Source organism: Hypoxylon fragiforme, assembly GCF_022984875.1.
Source record: "Hypoxylon fragiforme strain CBS 206.31 chromosome Unknown GGS25scaffold_1, whole genome shotgun sequence".
NCBI lineage: Eukaryota > Fungi > Ascomycota > Sordariomycetes > Xylariales > Hypoxylaceae > Hypoxylon > Hypoxylon fragiforme.
Genome location: NW_026054756.1, coordinates 299092 through 318697, shown reverse-complemented (window position 1 = coordinate 318697; position 19606 = coordinate 299092). Strand labels below are relative to the sequence as shown.

The 19606-nt window shown below is 47.8% G+C and overlaps 6 protein-coding genes across 6 annotated transcripts; 4 read left to right on the top strand and 2 right to left on the bottom strand.

The window, feature by feature from the left end:
* Positions 1-1726: 1726 nt before the first annotated feature.
* On the top strand, positions 1727-3035 carry GGS25DRAFT_516418 (SUN-domain-containing protein; the record flags this gene model as incomplete). The annotated part of the gene is made up of 2 exons (XM_049263194.1): positions 1727-2932; positions 2985-3035. The coding sequence occupies 2 exons, from the start codon at positions 1727-1729 to the stop codon at positions 3033-3035; spliced, it is 1257 nt and encodes a 418-aa protein (XP_049120888.1).
* A 1527-nt stretch (positions 3036-4562) lies between these two features.
* Positions 4563-6620, top strand: GGS25DRAFT_4240 (MFS general substrate transporter). Its single transcript, XM_049258594.1, has 2 exons — positions 4563-4903; positions 4971-6620. Exons 1-2 carry the CDS (start codon positions 4681-4683, stop codon positions 6452-6454), a joined length of 1707 nt encoding a protein of 568 aa, XP_049120887.1. The 5' UTR covers positions 4563-4680; the 3' UTR covers positions 6455-6620.
* A 78-nt stretch (positions 6621-6698) lies between these two features.
* On the bottom strand, positions 6699-8914 carry GGS25DRAFT_467678 (uncharacterized protein). The gene is made up of 3 exons (XM_049259019.1): positions 8331-8914; positions 7979-8274; positions 6699-7847 (listed from the first exon to the last, which is right to left on the bottom strand). Exons 1-3 carry the CDS (start codon positions 8438-8440, stop codon positions 6787-6789), a joined length of 1467 nt encoding a protein of 488 aa, XP_049120886.1. The 5' UTR covers positions 8441-8914; the 3' UTR covers positions 6699-6786.
* GGS25DRAFT_467676 (uncharacterized protein) lies at positions 8915-10401 on the bottom strand. Its single transcript, XM_049259018.1, has one exon. The coding sequence runs from the start codon at positions 10108-10110 to the stop codon at positions 9475-9477; it is 636 nt and encodes a 211-aa protein (XP_049120885.1). The 5' UTR covers positions 10111-10401; the 3' UTR covers positions 8915-9474.
* On the top strand, positions 10402-11694 carry GGS25DRAFT_467675 (cytochrome b-c1 complex subunit 9). The gene is made up of 5 exons (XM_049259017.1): positions 10402-10687; positions 10747-10769; positions 10833-10898; positions 10973-11021; positions 11075-11694. The coding sequence occupies exons 1-5, from the start codon at positions 10685-10687 to the stop codon at positions 11117-11119; spliced, it is 186 nt and encodes a 61-aa protein (XP_049120884.1). The 5' UTR covers positions 10402-10684; the 3' UTR covers positions 11120-11694.
* A 329-nt stretch (positions 11695-12023) lies between these two features.
* Positions 12024-19525, top strand: GGS25DRAFT_467671 (uncharacterized protein). Its single transcript, XM_049259016.1, has 2 exons — positions 12024-18840; positions 18904-19525. Exons 1-2 carry the CDS (start codon positions 12614-12616, stop codon positions 19169-19171), a joined length of 6495 nt encoding a protein of 2164 aa, XP_049120883.1. The 5' UTR covers positions 12024-12613; the 3' UTR covers positions 19172-19525.
* The last annotated feature ends 81 nt before the right edge of the window (positions 19526-19606 follow it).

The following is a 19606-nucleotide window of genomic DNA, read 5'->3' as shown; positions in this document are numbered from 1 at the left end:
ATTTAGGTGACATAGTGTTATGGACTAGATCAATGTTGTTAACAAGGGAATATATACTACTTCCTTATTGATCCAAGGTATGCTGCTAATGTTGCTTGAAATGTAGTTAGCATCAATAGCAATATCGTTGCTATCAATAAAAACTGGTTTTCGCCCCTTATGGCCTTGCTTGCATACTACGCCGTACATACCTAGGTTAGCTGCCTCCCTACGATCTGACTAGTATGTAGTATGTACGTAAGTTACTAGGTACTAGTAGTAGACAAGTAGTAGTAGTAAACACAAATACATACCATTGTCAATACACTGTACGTTGTGGCTATGCTGTATGGAGTTCAATCAGAGCCAATTCGTATTTGTTTATTGTCGTGAGTTCCAACTTCCGAAGTTGTTACATACTACTATGTATGTAGGTATGTATTGGTCAGGTCAACGGTATTGGTTAATAGAAGAAAACAATTTGAAGAAAGTTGGCAGCGCAATTGGCCGCGCAAGCAACTTTTTAACCTTTTAAGGCTTCTTCCGTAATACATACATATGTAGTACATACATGTAGTATCATGTACATAGCTATCATGATGTATGTAACTAGTAACTACATGTAAGCATCAGGAGGTTTTGTATCATGTAATGACGGAAAAGAAAGAGCAAATTTGCCCTGAGTCCCTGACGCCTAGTTATCTACCCCTGCCGGCCAACTTCTGCCACTTCTAACCACTAACTTGTGGTTAATTTCAGCGAAGTCAAAATAGTCCTCCGTACCTTGCAGTAGTGGATTACAAGTGGATCTCATCGGTCGGGCATTGGCCGTCTTCTGGTACCGTTGTACTGGATACCCCTGCCTGTTTGGTTGACTTGTATTTTGTGATTGGGTGGATTCTCGGGGTACCCCCAGAGATAGATACCCACCTTAGAATCCCTCATGTGTGTGAGTGTGCGTGGTGTTACCCCTTCCTTGCTCACGCTATTACTACCTACTAACTACTACACACATACTGTGGTCTGTACCTACCTAAGGTAGTAGGTACATACTACCAACTAGTTAGCATGTAGCTGGCGCACACAAAGCCCTGTCAGGGCCTGCCTTTCTCCCCTTAACCTTCTTGTCACCTTGTCTTTCCAGCAAACAAATTAATTCCACCCTTTCCCTCTCTCCTGTCCAACTTCGGATTTCATCGTGTTTCCTTTCTAATCGCGCAGTCTTCCTCCAACTGAGAGTCAATTATTTGCCTCTCTATTACATTCCTTTGGAATCGCGAGATACGTTCGTTACGCATATCACGTCACTTCAGCGAAACAATCAATATCCAGACATTCCTTCTTTTCGGATACCTATCAGCACAGTCAAGGAAACTGAAAGCGCTTTCGTTTACGACTTCACTTTCTCAGCTTCTCCATCAGTAAGTCTTCTGTATACCTAGATTTGCGCCGCAATTGTACCTTCGTAACCCACTATCATATCGCCATCCCCTTTCCTTTCCCTTTGTTTTTGTATAGAACATTATTCCACGGCAAACTTCCTTAACCTACTCCTTCTCTTTCCTTGTCTTTCATCGACCTTGTTGTGTCGGATCGTGACTTCAAATTGATGCGACTAGCATCTCATGAACCAGTGAGGCTAACAATGTATTGCCACAGAACTGCGACTTTAGGTCACAATTACCAAATCTGATATTACAGTCAAGAAAGAAACTTACTATCACTTGAGGTTTTATCTTTAATCAAAATGAAGGCTACTATTATGAACCTCGCCATGGCGGCATCCTTTGCCGCCGGCGCTGCTGCACAACCTCATCACCACGGCCATCACCACCACAAGAAGAATTCTCCGGCCGAGAAACGCGATGTCGAGACCACCTATGTTGCTGCTACTGTCACCCAATATATGCTGGGTGATCAGGCAGTGGGTACCGAAGAGGCTAAGGCTGGCTTGGACAAAGGCCTTTATGTCGTTGTTGGAGAGACCACCCCAACCTTCACCCCCCCTCCTCCTCCGGCTGTCACCAGCACCTCCTCCAAAGAAGATGCTGTCTTCCTACAGAAGGTGACATCGTCGTCGTCCTCTTCATCTACCCCTACCCCTACCCCCAGCTCTTCCTCCGCTGCCGCGGCATCTTCAAGCGCCAGTTACAGCTCCGGTGCCACAGGTGTTGACGCTGATTTCCCCAGCGGCAAGATTAAGTGCAGCCAGTTCCCTTCGGACTACGGAGCAGTTGCTCTTGACTGGCTTGGTTTGGGCGGCTGGAGTGGTCTCCAGTACACCCCCAACTACAAAATTGGTGACCTTGCCATTAGCTTCATTGAGACTGGCACTAAATCATTCAAGGGAGGCGCTGGCTTCTACTCGTATGCGTGCCCCGAGGGCTACGTTAAGTCTCAGTGGCCCTCGGCTCAGGGTGCCACCAAGCAGTCCGTCGGCGGTCTTTACTGCAACGATGATGGTTACCTCGAACTTACTCGCACCGAATCCACGAAGTTGTGCGAACAGGGTATCGAAGGCATTACTATCAAGAATGACCTAACCTCGAATGTTGCCATCTGCCGTACTGATTATCCTGGTACTGAAAGCATGGTCATCCCCGTTGACTCTCAGCCTGGCACTTCCCGCGCTTTGGCTAACGTCGCATCCGCCAACTACTACCACTGGGATAACAAGGCCACCACTTTACAATACTACATCAACCAACCTGGTGTCTCAGTCGAGGATGGATGCGTTTGGGATTGCGCTACAGACCATGACGAGTGTGGTAACTGGGCCCCCGCTATTCTAGGCGTTGGCAAGGCTGCAGATGGCAACACCTACATTTCTTTGTTCCCTAACCTGCCTACGAGCACTGCCAAGCCGAACATGAACATCGAGATCACGGGAGACGTCAGCATACCCTGCTACTTCAAGAATGGTGTATTCGCTGTTAGCGACACCGGATGCACTGTAAGTTTACTCCTAGTACGGAAATACCCTATATTTACTAATTTTCTCGCAGACCGCGATCCCCAACGGTGGCAAAGCTGTCGTCACATTCAGCAGTGCTTAGATCATTGCGAGTTGGATTCTTTAGTTTCCAGGCTTAGTAGGGGTTCTGGTTTTTACGTTGCTTTCGAATGGATACCTCTTGCGATTTTTCGTCCCAATACGTCGGAATCTCAGGGGGGGCCCACTTGTCATGCGTGCGGCATGACGAATCTAATTTTTATTGTGTATATTTCTGGCTTTGCTGTTAGAGGATGGCAGGCATTTGCTAGTAACTGGCCCGATACTAGTCGCTGCTTAAAGGATGCTGCGAGGGGATTGCAAGCACGAAAACGTTTTAGCAGCATTTACGATGGCAGACCCGAATCCATGATTTGATGCGATGGCGGATATGTGCCTGTACCTATTCGAGTGCAATCTTGACGAAGACATCGACTCAACCCTCCTCCAACAAAGATTATAGCAAGAAGGCCGTAGGCTAGTGGGATTCGGAGTCCAGGCGTGAGAGTCGGTAGTTAGGTGAGGCTATGGGGATCTCAGGGTAACGAGCAAGGACTTCGTTAGAGCAAGTTTCTGCGTAGAGAATCAAAATCTACATGTATAAAGATATTTCCAGTCTTGATTGCCAAATGCTTCATAAAATCTTGCCGTTATAATTAGATGTGTTGTAATGTATGTAGATGGATTTACATAGTAGTACTCCGTACATGCTGTATATGTGTGTACGTGATAAATATTGCCTTCTCATTAAGATGCTGACTGCGCAGTGGTGATGGGGGGATCTGTGTAACCAGTGGATATTTCAAACCCTGTCAGATTAACTATAGCGTCATGGGATAGACATCGGTATCCATAGATGCGCTGTGGTATTGCTGAATTTGGTGGGTTCTTGTTTTAGTGCGAATATACCCGTGATCTAACTACCAACAACGAACCTCTCAGCTTTCAGGTTGAGAATAGTATCAATCCTTATATCGTTGTTAATTCTGTTTACAAAGTATAATTCTAATTTTCACACACGAGAATACATACCTAGGTAGACCGAGGTCGCTCGCACAGTCTTATTTTATATTACATAACTCATCTGTTCCCGAAATGACATATCATATTCATATGGATGAATTCCATCTCTCATTGGTTATTGGTGGGGTGCCTTGGGGTGCCTTTTGTCTGTGTGGCAGGAAGTGAAGCATGTGCAGTATGTCCTCAAAAGCTTGGAGGCTTGGCATTATAACGTCAACATGGAACTCCCACACTTCCACTGTACTGTGCATGTACTGTTAGTCTGTTACCTTGTACACAATGAAGGTTCCGATAATGGAATTGACGAATAAAACGATGCTCTTTCATCATACCCCACCAAACTAGAACCAACCTTAAAAACCATTGCACTTTTCCACGTTCTTCCAACTTTGTAGGTAGGCACATAGTACATACATACATACATACATACATAGTAGTATGTAGCTTCATCTTTCTAACTTACAAAGTTCAAGTACTTGGTAGGCTTGCCTCCTAATTCTTCTTTAAGGTTAATCAATCACTTAGTACCTCAAGGTAGGAATTAAAGTGCATCCTATCCTTCTTCTTTCTCCCTTCCTTCCCTACCTTCACCCCTCTCTCCCTCCCTAACCACTATTTATCGAGGTTTTGTTTATACTCATCTATTGTACGGGTCGAATTATTACTTGGTTACATCCTTAAAAGTCATGTCTTTGCAACGTGTTGCATCTCTTGAAACCTTTGTCAATGTACCAACGGAAGGACGGAGATCTAGGCGAGGTTCTGTCTCTTCTGTTGCTGCCTCTGAAAGAGCCCGCAAGCTCTCTTTCAACCCTCTTCCTGAATCATGGAATCCTGTCTTTGACCAGAACCATGATCAGCTTGGCCAGTCTCGTGGGGCCTTCGAGGTGCCCCAATGGAAGCGAATACGTGAGTCTCTATTCCTGACCAAAGACGTCTATCTATGAAACTAATATCTAGCTTTGATGATACTCAGTCCAGGTGATTGTTATGGTCGTACTCTGTCTCTTCGCTGCGGGGATTGTGTTTGGATATGCTGCTTTAAAACCAGTCCTCAAGAAGGAGGGCGCATACCAAGACATTTGCAATGACGGAGACACTTGTATGGAAATTCATCTCAATCTTATGTTCACGGTCGCTGCTGTCGCTACCAACGTGGCCGCATTGCCTGTCGGTGCTATTTTGGATCATTATGGTCCCCGAGTTTCCGGAATCCTCGGTGCTCTCCTCCTTGGCATTGGTGCACTTCTAATGTCCTTTGCTAAGAGCCTCCCTTTCGATGCTTTCCTCCTTGGCTACCTATTCCTAGCCCTAGGTGGCCCGTTTACGTATATCTCCTCCTTCCAGCTTTCCAACGCCTTCCCTCGGCACTCGGGCCTAGTTCTGGCGCTGCTTACGGGTGCATTTGATGCATCAAGTGCCTTATTCCTCGTATACCGTATTATCTACACCAAGACGGGAGGCTCCTTCGGCTACCATAAATTCTTTCTTGCTTATCTTGCGGTGCCAGTAGTAATCCTCATCTCCCAACTCACCATACTCCCTAAACAGTCTTACAAGACAGTGGGAGAAATGCTTGAGGAGATCGAAACACCTCCGTTTGGTGACCCGTTGCCTATTGCACATACCGCGGATGCCGATGATCAGATTGATGAGCAAACTGCACTCTTACGCGAGGAGCAATTAGTGCATCACGAGAGCGTTGTGCACGACATCGAGGAACTACTGGGCTCAAGTAGGGCAGATAAAGATACACAAGCCCAGCGCGAGGAAGAGAAAAACGAGAGGAGCGGCGTCTGGGGTATAATGCACAATCACACAGCGTTGGAGCAAATCCGTTCCCCGTGGTTTGTGCTGATTTGCTTGTTCACTGTTGTACAGATGACACGGATTAATTACTTCGTGGCTACCATCCGGCCACAGTATGAAGCGCTTTTCGGTGACATGGCAAAAGCGATCGAGATCAACAACTTTTTCGATGTTGCTCTACCGCTAGGTGGCATCATTTCCATTCCGTTTATCGGAATGATCCTTGATCACACCAGCACCATCGTCGTTCTTACGACTCTCGTAACTGTCGCAACCACTATTGGAATTCTGGGCGTTTTGCCCTACACCTGGGCAGCATACGCCAATGTCATCCTCTTCGTGCTGTACCGACCTTTCTACTACACAGCTGTCAGCGACTATAGCGCCAAAGTTTTTGGTTTTCGCACTTTCGGCAAAGTTTACGGCACCATTATTTGTCTTTCGGGACTCCTCAACTTCAGCCAGAGCGCACTTGACTACTTGTTTCATCGGACTTTCCACGGCAATCCTGTCCCCGTGAATCTTCTGCTACTAGCACTTGGTCTGGTGATCGGAATCTGCTTAGTAGGGTTCGTCATCGTACAGACTAGATTCTTAAGCAAGAAGAGACTCGCGGCAAACTATGACGATGGTGAGCATGGAGAATATTGACCAATTTGCTTCACCTCTGAGATCATTTAAAGGCGCTAGGGCAGCACAAAAGCATTTATGGCGATATATCATTTTTTTGGGTAACGTTTTGTCATGTCTAACACAAGGTTGCATTTTAAGCTCAGGTTTGGCGTTCTTTTTGATTTATAATCGTAGGTATATATATACTAGTATGTATACTTCTTGGTGTTTGGATATGAGTTATATGAAATATATCAAAATTGCATTTGCCGTTAACTTTTAGATGGGTCTTTGTTCTATACTGACACTATGTCTTCACCTAAGGAGAACGTTTTCTATATCGAGTACGTGCCCCTGCCCCTATGAGCCACTTATACAGTCGTCTTCTCACCATGGGAGCATGATTTTTCCAGCAATGCGTGTTCGGCGGCCATCTTCCATTTGCTGAACTGCGCCTGGATATGACTTTTATCGCGCGGGTTGAGTGACGTCTTAGTTCGAGGCGGTACCCCCTCGAGGGAGAGAGCCATGCGAGCTGCAACGACCGCTGCCGCTTTCGTGTTTGTAGTGAGGGCTTCGACATTTACATTGCTGACTGTATCACAGGCTAGGTGGTAGCACGGGTCGGTGGGTGCCCCAGCTCCCGTAAAGATTCCGGAAGACGGAATACCCAATTCGAGAAAGCCGACATAGTCTGAGCTCGACCCAAAACTGCCGAAATAAGCGTCACGGCCTGCTGCCACTAGGTAGTCCTTCAGGGGCTGCGCGCCGGCTAAGTCACCCTCGTTATCGCCCGTGTATACGGCAAATTGGGGCGTCGGCGACCCAATCATGTCGTAATTGAAGTAAAAACGCACGTGGTCGGCCTCCTCTTCCGTCAGCTGTGACGTGTAGTAAAGGGATCCGATTAGCCCGCTCTCTTCGGCACCCCACCATGCGAACCGCACCTTGTTCGCAAACCCGTCGTAAGCCCGGAACGCCGTTGCTAGCTCGAGCAACGCGCTCGTTCCTGATCCGTCGTCGTTTATGCCAGGTCCCGCTTGCACCGAGTCCAGATGTGCGCCCAGCATGATCACGTTCGAGGGATCCCCGGCTTTGGTCTCGGCTAGTACGTTCCACGTCTCCCGGGTGTCGAACTCGGCATCCACAGTGAGGCTCGCTGTCAGCTGCTCTCCTGCCGCAAGCCGGGCACTCCACGCCTCGCCGATATCCTGCTGGATCGTGCCGACGGGCACGAGGAGCCCGATGTTTTCGGCACCTAGAGTAGCGGAGGATGGAGTGCCCTCGACGTTGTTGTACAGGATTACACCGAGCGCGCCGTGGGCTTTGGCGAGCTTGAGCTTATCGGAGATGGCGCAGCCGCCGCGCTTGACGAGGGCTAGCTTGTCGGTTGCGTCGGTCGAGGTCCATTGGTCTTCGAAGCACGCTGAGCCTGTTTTACTTTGTAAACACCATGTGACCCCCAACTTTTCTTTCATCACTCAAACAAGGGTAAGGTGAGTTGGAAGGAGAGAGAAAAGGGGGGGAAGATAAAATAAACTTGAGTTTTACACACAAACCTACCTCTCTCATCATCAACCGGCGTATCCACTAGCGGCGCCGAGATACCGGCAGCCTCGGTGCCTGGGTTATAGATCAGTGGCACGGCGGCGACATCTTCGCCATCGGGGCCAGTCACGCTGATCGACCGTACCTGGGCAAAGGTGTGGTTGAAGGCCTGGACATGCACGTCGAACTCGGGCACGCGCGTCCGGTTCAGCACGTACTCCACAGACGCGAGGTAGCCTGGTAGGCCGAAGGCGCGCGTCCCGTTGTTCGCGGCGCCGATGCGGTCGAGGTCCCAGAGGTTGTTGGATAGCCTGAGTTGGGTGGTGAGCGGGTGTGGCGGAGCAAAGGAGGAGGCTAGGTATCTTACTCTTCGGACTTGACGTCTGCTTCGATCTTCTCTGGTGTTAGTGGTTCCAACGCCAGGACTTGCGATGCGAGAAGGCCCGCTAGAGGGAGGGTTATGGCGGTGTGCTTCATCTTGTGCGAATATTTACCTAGGTAAGTAGGTTGGGAGGGATGGAGAGGAATATATAAATACCTACCTGGGCTTTATATATAGGTATCTAGTTACAGCAGGCATAAGAGCTTCTAGCCTCTTAGCCTTTGCATGCATTTGTTTATCACTTATCATTTGCAACATCGCATCAACCATGCCACGCGAGAGTATCTATCTCTGGGCATATATTACTTTACCCTCTAACCTAGGCTAGATACAGCGGCATGCCCACCAGCCAAGCTGCGGGGAGTGCAACATAACGCACCGTTCGCGAAAACCACACACATACGAGGAATAAACTTGGTAGAACGAACTCGTGCTTCTTGGCCACGGCTAGGATTGGCAGGTGCCAAGGTTTGGGGGGTCTTTTTTTGTAGCTTTTAGATAGCTGACCTGGTTATTTTACCTAGGCTATTATGTATGTTCTTAACTGTGCTGATGTTGTGATTATTAGGATTTGTTGTGGCAGGCTATAAGTATATCTTTGTATGGAACATTCATATTCAATAACTACCCTAGGTACTAGCTACCTAGTTAGGTAGGTATGGTATGTACATCATGTAGGCTATTAATAGTATCCTAACTTAATACGCCGACACAACACCACTTGCGTGCAAAAAATCTGACCGGGCCTTAACCCTTTGGGTAGGTTGATATCAAGTACAGCCGTCTCTAGGGTGGTTGTGCGTAGAACCTCGCGTTGTCGTCGAGGGAGGGAGGGAGGGAACACCATTAGATGCATATGACAGATATATTATCGTCGTGTCTTTGGCAGTGAGAGGTGATACACGCACGAAACAAATGCTTCGTAAAGACAGCTAGTTGAATCCGCACCGCCTGGGGTAAGGTAAGGTTTGAAGTGACCTGAGCTGGACAGTATCATCATTACGGGTGCGATATTCGGCGGACGAGGGTCTTTGCGCGAGATACTCTTGGGAGTAGATATGGTTGGGCTGATTTTTTTTTTTTTTTGGTAATTTGACTCATTGGATCGAGCCTCCAGAACAGTGTCTCTTCACCCTTCCTTCGTCGTCTCGGGCGCGCTGTCCGGTTTTGCGGCAGATTTGGGTTCGCCATCAGCGTCGAATCCGAGAGCTTCGAGTTCTCGCACCAGCTCGTTAATCTTGATGACCTTGGCGATCTGCTCGGGCAGAAGCGCGCCCCCGCCCTCCTCCTTGCTCTTCAAGTCCTTGGCCTGCTTCAGCTTCTTCCTCAGGTTCCGGGCCTTCTTCTCCTTCTCGACTTCGGGGTCGACCTCTTCTGCTTCGGCCTTGGGAGCATCTTCGGTGGGTGTTTTGTTGTTGTTGTTGTTGTTGTTTTCCTCTCCTGGGTTCGTGGTGGACTTCGCCTTCTTCCTCGCCTCGCGACGCTTGGCGTTTTTGTTGCTCGCGGCGGAGGCGGGTGCTTCTTGTTGCTTCTTCTCCTGTAAACCGTCGGCCCCGATCACGCCGCCCTTCCCGCGGTTGCGAAAGGACTCGGCGGTGCGGTTCTTGTAGAGCTCGACATCCTCTGGGGGGCGGTACCCGGGGCGGATCTTGATGGCTTTGCGGGTGGTGCCGTCGGCTCGCAGGGACTCGGGGATCTGGCGCTCGCCGCTGCTCTCGTCGGTGACGATGCCCGAGGTGGAGGGCTTGGAAGGTTCGGAAGGCATCGGGGATGTGTGGAGGAAGAGTGGTGGGACGGCGGAGCGGCAATTATGACCAAGAAGAATAGCAAAAGTAATAACAAGAATAAGGGTTTAGACTAAAATGAACATAAAGCGTAAAGCGTAAAAGGTAAAATGTAAAATGTAAAATGCCAAAAACAAAAGTTCAAGGGTTGCTTACTACATATGTAGGTAGGTAGGCACCTTGTTTACTTTGTTTATGTACCAAGTGCTTCCATGCACATGCATGAGTGTCCGGTGTAAAAACGTTATAGAGGGGCTTTGGGACAGGAAGGCCCAAACTTCAAAGAGCTTTGAGTTAAAACGAAATACCCACATCCCACATAGTTATGTGGGGAATCTGATTTAGAAAGCTTCAGCCAATCACAAATGTCCTTTTTCCAAAATCGCCAATTCTTCGGCTAGAATCTTTAGAAACTCTTTAACATCCTTCGGTCCTTTCATTCCCATTCTCACCACTCCATTCCGTTAGAACCGTTCAAGAACCCCCTTCACTTGCAAGGCCTGAAAAATCACTTCCTCGTCTTCCTTGAAATCCTCAAACACACAATTATTCAAGATGGTAATAGTCTCCTTGTCTAGCTATCTACTGAAATGGCACATGGACTAATCGCGCAATAGGCCGCCGCTCAAACTTTCTACAAGCAAGTCGAATCTCGTTGTTGCGAAAAAGTCCGATACAGTCACTAACCCATTTCTCGTTATAGCGCTCTCTTCCGAAGAAACTATCAGATGCTAGGAGCCGTCTTCGTTTCGGCTTTCGCATTCGAGATGTATGTAGTCTAAATCTACCCACTTGAAGATACTTTGCGGAATAGGGCACAATCGCTGATATCGAATGACATAGGTTTTACGATTCCAGCATGAACAAAGTCTGGGATAGCTGGAACCGAGGGGTATGTGTTTCTAATCAACACTAATCGAAAGTCTATGACTAACGTACCGACAGCGCCAATGGAAGGACATCCGATCCCGATACATTGAGGAGGAATAGATTACAAGTTCCAGAAAATGAAAAGGGGAGCAGCATCCAGAAGACGATAGAGAGCATGCGAGACTGTACGACTGTAACTCATAGACGAAAACAGACAAAATATCACGCACCCCTCGCACAATAACTACCTATGCTATCCTATCTTTCTAGTCTGATTGCGACAGGTAATGATAAACGACAATCAGGCGGGCCACAGCTGAAACATCGGAATGACATATCAAACCAAACAGGTCTTTTTTGTTTGAGATTTCAACCGTAGTTGCTTCTCAATTCTCTTGATTCTAAAATTGATGAAGCCTCTCTTGGGTGCAAAACTTCAATTACGTATTTGTATCATGTTAGCAGTTTCGCCCTAGACTCGTAGAACTGACTAGAACTTATACCCGGGCTCTAATCATATTAAATGAGAGCATGCGCGAACATCTGCGCGGACGTGTATATACATATGATCAACTTGAAATTATATAACAGGCACTCAGTGCTGGATACCTACATATCGAAATGGTACCTATCGTTTTTGTACACCCAGATCACATAATAATTGCACTAAATACTGCACATAATACACTACTTCGTACCATGCACAATACCTGGATTGGTATGTACCTAAGGTTATAGTACTAGGTACCTAGTAGCTTACTTACATAGTGCCTAGGGTAGGGACCGTAGGGTAGTAGATAATGTTGAGCGCAGCGCTGATTTATCATTACACAGCATGTTTGCCAAGACTGTGGTTGAATGCCCGCTCGCAGCTGTCAGTGTGACAACAATTTGGCGCTGTGACGTGACGACCTGAAATTTATCAGCAGGCTTATCATTGATAAGGAATTAATGTTCCCTAACCTTACTATGTAACGGTTAGGGAATTAGAAACATTGAAGGGAATCCAACTTCCAATTACTAACTTACTATGTAAGTACCTACCTATCCTACCTTAGCACCTACTAGACTCATAATACTGATTCATTCAGTTGTCGTACTTGACTTGTTATTTTTTATTTTATTTTATTTTACATTGCGGCATTAATCTTCTTACTGTAGGTTTTGTGAGTTATGAATAGGTTGGTACTAATCAGTTAAGCTGATCATCTTGAAAATTGAAGTTCTTCCTACAACCAACGGCCTACGTTCTGTTCTCAACGACTCTACTACAACTACATACTACGATATTTAAACCTGGGAACCATTGCAACATTTGAACTCGTAACCCAGAACTCCACACATACCCGCCCGCTACATATCCACTCCACTATCCACTATCTGCTTCCCGCTACAACCCACACTCACCAACACCCACCACACTCGACGCAAAGTTCCGACTATTCGACCTTGCCCTACGGCTTCACCATTGTTGCGTACTTGTTCTACATATATACCTCATACGCCTCATTTCTCAATCCTGGTACCATCAAATACTCTTCCTTGAGCGTCGAAAATCATATTCGTCATCTCGAATTACACAATCAAGAATGATAATACGTCCAAGTTGAAGCAATGGACACCATCATGTCTACACAAGAGCTGCAGCTCTGTCAACATTTAATAGAGCTGCCCAGACGCCATGCATACCGATACAAGCAGCCTGCTCGGCAAGACCTCTTATACAACCTCTTCTGGTCCATGGCTGGAGGTCGCCCTGAGAATATGCGACTATTCTTCCCCGACGGCAAGCTTACCCCCAAGAGCGAGATGAAGCTCAGAGAAGCTCAAGGAGCCGTGGATGGCGCAGAATATACCGAGGCAGCCCGTGGTAAAGCATGTGGTCATATCTTCCGAGCCGGAGAGGCTTCGTACGGCTGCAAAACCTGTAGCACCGACGAGACCTGTTGTCTATGCAGCAAATGTTTCAATGCTACGGACCACACGGGACATATGGTCAGGATCTCGATCTCACCCGGAAATAGCGGCTGTTGCGATTGCGGGGACCCTGAGGCCTGGAAGACCCCGATGTTCTGCACTATTCACAGTGAGCGTGAAGAAGATCGATCCAAGGGAAAGGGGAAAGAGGTTGCGGGACTGCCCGAGGATGTCGTTGCGAATATCCGCATGACTATTTCTCGAGTCCTCGACTTTATATGTGATGTAATTTCCTGCGCACCAGAGCAGCTTCGTCAGCCAAAATCAAAAGAATCGATCGAGCAAGATGAGAAGATGTCCCGCCTAGCTTCGACATATTGTGGAGGAGACATCGAATCCCCCGAAGAGTATGCTTTACTACTTTGGAATGATGAGAAACACACCGTGAAGGAAGTTCAAGATCAGGTGGCGCGATCATGTAGCACGACTCTCGAAGAGGGTTACAAGAGAGCGCTGGAGACGGACTTAATCGGTCGAAGCATCTTGAAATACGATACCAGTATCGAAAGGCTTTTGAGATGTGCAACCATCCTTGAACATATCAAGATCACGGTCACGATTCGGTCATCCCGAGATACGTTCCGAGAACAAATGTGCGGGACGATGATCGACTGGCTGAATGATATTTCAGGGTGCGTGGTAGGTAACGATTACAACATCCTTCGAATGGTAGTTTGCGAAGAACTTCTAAAACCATGGCGAAAAGGGAGTCCTGGAACGCATGCTATGCCTGGCAAGGATGGTCTGGAGGACGAGGAGTTGCTCGAATATGACCCTCTCGAGGCCCACTCGGCCGCCCTCTTCATTCAGAGAGCAAGACTCCTTGCTGAAACCGGAAATACGGCCACCTTGGCTGACTTACTGGACTCCGGTGACGATGACGATGAGGAGCAGCAGGAGGATGATGAAGACGAAGATGAGGATATGGATGTCGGTAACCAAACTCCTTCGAGTGGAGAGGAGGATAATGATGAGGAGGAAGACGATGACGAAGATGTCATGATGGTGGATACAAGGCCAGAAACGAGTGGCGGTGATGTAAATGTGCCCGACTGGATCAGCCCAACTGTAGCATCTCTCGAAGAGGAAGAAGCTACAATGGCAGGATATCCGCCACCACCACCTCCTCCTCCCGGGCCAAGACGCACGAACCGAGATAGAGATCTTACTCCATCAGATTCGGATACTGCAGAGCCGTTGATAGCCCCAACGGTGTATGCAAAAGCCAATCTCGAGATCCCCAAAACTCCTGGACTATCGAAGGCAGATAAGACAGTGCCCCCCAAACCCGGCCGTTACTGGGTTGAGACACCCGCAGCGTACATGGAACGTGATAGCACCCATCCATTCGAGGACGTATTCCAACGAGTCCGTTTAGATTGGCTGATTCTTTTCGATCTAAGGATGTGGAAGAAAGTCCGCAATGACCTACGCTCTCTATACATCTCTACTGTTGTCACTATCCCCGAATTCAAGAGAGTCTTAGGTCTTCGATTCGCTGCTCTCTACACAACTTTAGCGCAACTATACCTCATAGGAGACCGAGAACCCGACCACTCGATCATAAACATATCCCTACAAATGTTGACCACACCGTCTATAACGGCCGAGGTAGTAGAAAGAGGCAATTTTTTGACGACGCTGATGGCGATTCTGTATACTTTCTTGACCACTCGGCAAGTTGGCCATCCCTGGGAAGTTTCATCAAGTGCCGTACTGGGGTTCGACACCGGATCAGTAACAAACAGGCGAATGTACCATTTCTACGTTGACTTGAAGTTCCTCCTCGGCTCGGTTCATGTCCAAGAGCGTATGAGGACTGAAGAGAGATACCTGATGCAATTCCTTGATTTAGTGAAACTGCATCAAGGGATATGCCCGAACCTACGAGCCGTCGGAGAGCATGTCGAATATGAGACTGACAGCTGGATTGGCGCCTCATTAATGACGCGGGAGATCAATAGGCTTTGCAGGCTTCTATCCGGGTCTTTCCGGAACCTCCAAGCACAAGATTCGCCATACCTCGAGAAGGCGATTCGAACCGTGGCCAAAAGTGTCATCGTTAGCTCGGTTGGAGCGGAGCGTACTAGATTCACACAGGCTGAGATCAAAGATGAGGTACGATTCAAAGCTCTGAGCGACTTCGAATTTGCTGGCGAGACCACCAAATTTGAAGTAGTCAAGTTCGTTGTGGAAGAGCAATCAATAAGTTTCCATCACGCTTTACACTATACACTATCGTGGTTAGTCGAGTGTGGGAAGAGCATGTCTCCGCAGCAGCTCAAATCGATGTTGAGTTTCACCTCTCAAGATTTGAAGATGAAGCCTAGGTCAATGGGACGAAAGACGATGCCGAGACGAGATTATAGTCCCGAAGACTATCTCATGGCCGCGTTGGACTATCCGCTGCGCGTCTGCACCTGGCTTGCCCAGATAAAAGCTGGGATGTGGGTACGCAACGGCATTAGTCTAAGACACCAGGCTGGAACCTATAAGAACATTCTCCACAGAGACGTTACTCATGCCCGAGATATCTTCCTGCTCCAGACTGCAATGGTCGTCTGCAATCCGAGCCGTGTCCTTGCCTCTATTGTCGATCGCTTCGGCATGGAAAACTGGATAAAGGGGTTCTTTGAGTTGACTTCAACAGCCCAAGACGAGATTCAGCACCTTGATGTGGTTGAGGACATGATCCACTTTCTAATTGTGTTGTTGAGCGATCGAACCTCACTGATCCCAGTTGAAGATGAACAGCATATGCATTTGATGGCCATGCGTAGGGATATTACTCACGTTCTATGCTTCAAGCCGCTGTCGTTCAATGAGATATCCAACAAATTGCCGGAGAAATTCCACGAGCAAGAAGATTTCCAAGGTGTGTTGGATGAAGTAGCCACCTTCAAAGCTCCTGAAGGGGTTTCGGACGTGGGCACCTTTGAACTCAAGCCAGAGTTTATTGAAGATATTGACCCCTATATTGCCCACTACAACAAGAATCAACGAGAAGAATCAGAGGCCGCTTATCGCAAATGGATAGCCAAGAAGACGGGAAAGCCCGCTGAGGATATTGTATATGAACCCAAACTGCGGCCAATTGAGTCGGGTGCCTTTGTTGGATTGGCGCAGTTTACGAGCACGGGGATGTTCGCGCAGATCATTTATTACTGCCTACTCTATCCCCTAGTCGCTGCCAAACTAACGCCTAGAGTCCCCTTCACTAGAGTTGAGACGTTCCTTCAAGTTGTGCTACACTTAATCCTCATTGCCATCTCAGAGGACAAGGCAAATGAGACGGAGTCTGCGGCTGGAGCCGACTCATTTGTCTATATCGCCCTCACAACACACGCTCGTAGCAATTTCATGCAGGATGCTCCTGCTGCAAAGACTATTGTCTCTCTCCTGGATATGATGTCTACTAAGGAAGAGTTCAAGGCTTGTCACGCCAAGATCGCCTTAATCCTGAAGAGAATGAGACAGAAATACCCACAGCATTTCGATACGGCCTATCTGCGGTTGGGTATACCTGTGGACAGGATCGACACGGCATCGCCAGCCAGCACTCACAATGCCGAAGAGGAGCGTGAACGAAAGAAGAAGGCTGCCGCAGATCGCCAAGCCAAAGTCATGGCACAGTTCCAGCAGCAACAGAAGAGCTTCCTAGAAATGCAAGGGGACATTGATTGGGGCGACGAAGACTGGGACGAGCTTGAAGAGCAAAAGCCAGCGGAGGAGCAGAAGAATTTCTGGAAGTATCCAAAGGGCACTTGCATACTTTGCCAGGAAGATACTGATGACGGACGACTTTACGGGACCTTTGGGCTCTTCACGGAGAGTAGAATTCTTCGGCAGACCAATCTGCAGGACCCGGATTTCGTCAGAGAAGCTGCAAATACGCCGGCCAACCTTGATCGCTCAGCTGAGACAATACGCCCATTCGGGCTTGCCCATGAAAATAGGGAAATGGTAGAGAAAGTCGGCGCAGACGGCAAGATATTTACTACCGAAAGGCAAGGTCTAGGTAAGGGGTTTCCCGCCGGACTTTGTCGAAAAGGTCCCGTATCTGTCGGATGTGGTCACATAATGCATTTCAGCTGTTTTGATATGTATATGGAAGCGACCGCCCGCCGACATGGACATCAGATCGCTCGTCACCATCCCGAGTCATTGGAGCGCCTGGAGTTTGTGTGCCCTCTTTGCAAAGCCCTCGGAAATGCCTTCTTGCCCATTACTTGGGAGGGTAAAGAGGAGTCGTACCCTGGAATCCTTCAAACCGACACGGATTTCTCATTTTTCGTAGTGACGCACATGGGTGGAACCTATTTTGCCCCGATAGTGTCGTATGAGCAGAGTTCGACGGCATTTTTCAATTATCTACGCACAAGGATGCCGGACAGCTTGCCAGAAAGGACCAGTGTTAGGACTAGCGACAGTATTACGCCTTATTGGGCTTCTGCCCGCATAAGATCTGTATCTTCGGCGACGTCTACCAGTGACGCTTTCTCACTCGCTGCTACTCCTGGGTCGAGCGTTAGGTCACAGTCACCGCCGGACTCGGCGCATGGCGACAAGGAATTGATGTCAATCTATCGACGTCTGCGTGACACGCTAAGCAAAAACAAGCTTATCACTCCAATTCCAGATCTTGAAGGAAGAGACGATGATCTGTATGGAAGTGATGTGCTGGCGACATCTCTTGGCCACTCGATATCAGCAGCCGAGATACAGCAACGAGGTATCGAGGCTCAATATGGAATGACTCTAATTGAACGGATGCCTGAGCAGATTCTCATCCAACTACGTATTCTATCCGAGACGGTTTCTTCATACACAGCCTTTGGCGGCCTGGGTCATGGAGGAGACAATCAGATTGGGAGAGAATTTCGAGATGCTAGCCAACGCCAATACTGGAAACTCTTCATATCGTCTTATTTCAAGTCCAGCCTAACCATGGACCCTCAGCCTCCTACCGAAATCACCCCGTTGTTGAATGACGATGTGTTCATCTTCCTGTGCGAAGCTATGTTTGGCCTCTGCGTGGCACAGAATATGGAACCGATACATCTAATTCGACTTTGCTATCTCGCCGAGATTGTCAAGGTTGTCCACCATGTTTCCCAGAACCTCAACTTATCCAAGTGGCTCGAATACATGGGCAATCGAAATGTCGATGACCCTGCAATGAATACATTTGCCAATTTTTTCCACTACATCACGGTGGCGCGAATGAATATCAGCCACTCAGCCCTGGTCCCGTCTCGGGATCAACCCAACCGTGGTTTTGAGCAGCCAGGCCTGGACAGTTTGGAATGCCTTCATTCCTTTGTCAAGAAGTACGCCATCGCATTCTTACGAAAAGTAACCATCCTTCTCCATGTTCATCTCGGTGTCGATTTCAACAGCCACATATCACCATGTCCAGAAGCAGATGAGCTTACACGTCTGACGGCTGCATTACGATTACCATCCTTTGATGAAATGTGCACGGCCTTGACGCCCCTGAGTAGCCAGTATGGTTGGCCGCCGCGTACAGAAGACATTGTCAAGGGCTGGCTTCGCCATTACATACGTGGACACCTGGAAACGCAGCAGGAAGCTGGCGTGAAACTGCCGCGCTCTGCTCAACTGAGTCATCCTGGAATTTTTGAGCTCATTGGTTTACCGAAGAACTACGATACTCTTATTGAAGAATGCTCCAAAAAGAGATGTCCCAAGACCGGAAAAGATCTGTCAGATCCTATTGTCTGTCTCATGTGTGGTGATATTTTTTGCGCTCAGACGATGTGTTGCCTTATGGATTATCAAGAGGCGGGGCCGAACAAGCCAGTATTGAAGATAGGGGGTGCGCAGCAGCACATGTTGTTCAAGTAAGTGAGAAGAAAAAGGGGTTTTATTTATTTATTTAACTAACCAACGTTCTCCTTTATTAGGTGTCAGGGAAATATTGGACTCTTCATCAATATCCGCAAGTGCGCCATTTTCTATCTGCATCGCACATCCGGTAGCTTTAGCAATGCGCCATACATCGACAAGTATGGTGAAGTGGATGTTGGACTCCGCCACGGCAGACAGCTCTTCCTCAACCAGAAACGATACGATTCGATGCTGCGCAACATGTGGCTCAGTCACGGTATCCCGAGTTTCATCAGTAGGAAGCTCGAAGCTGATATCAATAGTGGCGGATGGGAAACTATATAAACTTGCCTAGATAACCTACAATTGTTGTTATACATACCTAAGGTACTAGTAGGTAGGCAGGCAGGTAGACAGGCATGGGAAATGGCATTGTGTTTGTTGTAGTACTCATCCCACAGGTTTTCAACGGCATTTCCGACTTACCTACGGCGTGTGGAGTTTATTTTTTTTAATAGTGTTCGTTAAGGTCATCATCATCATGATATAAATAGGGGAAAAGGGAACGAGAGATTACATATGTATTCTCTGTCGATGAATGCATTAATGAATGTCCTAGGCTACGTTACTAGATATGGTAGATAGTACATATACATACATACCTGGTACTATGAGACTTGGAAGTCATGAGGATCGTGGAGCTTTTTTTTTTTTTTTTTTTTTTATGAATGCCTAGGTACCTGGAGAATAGAGTCTGTTTTATAATATCCATAGATGTCT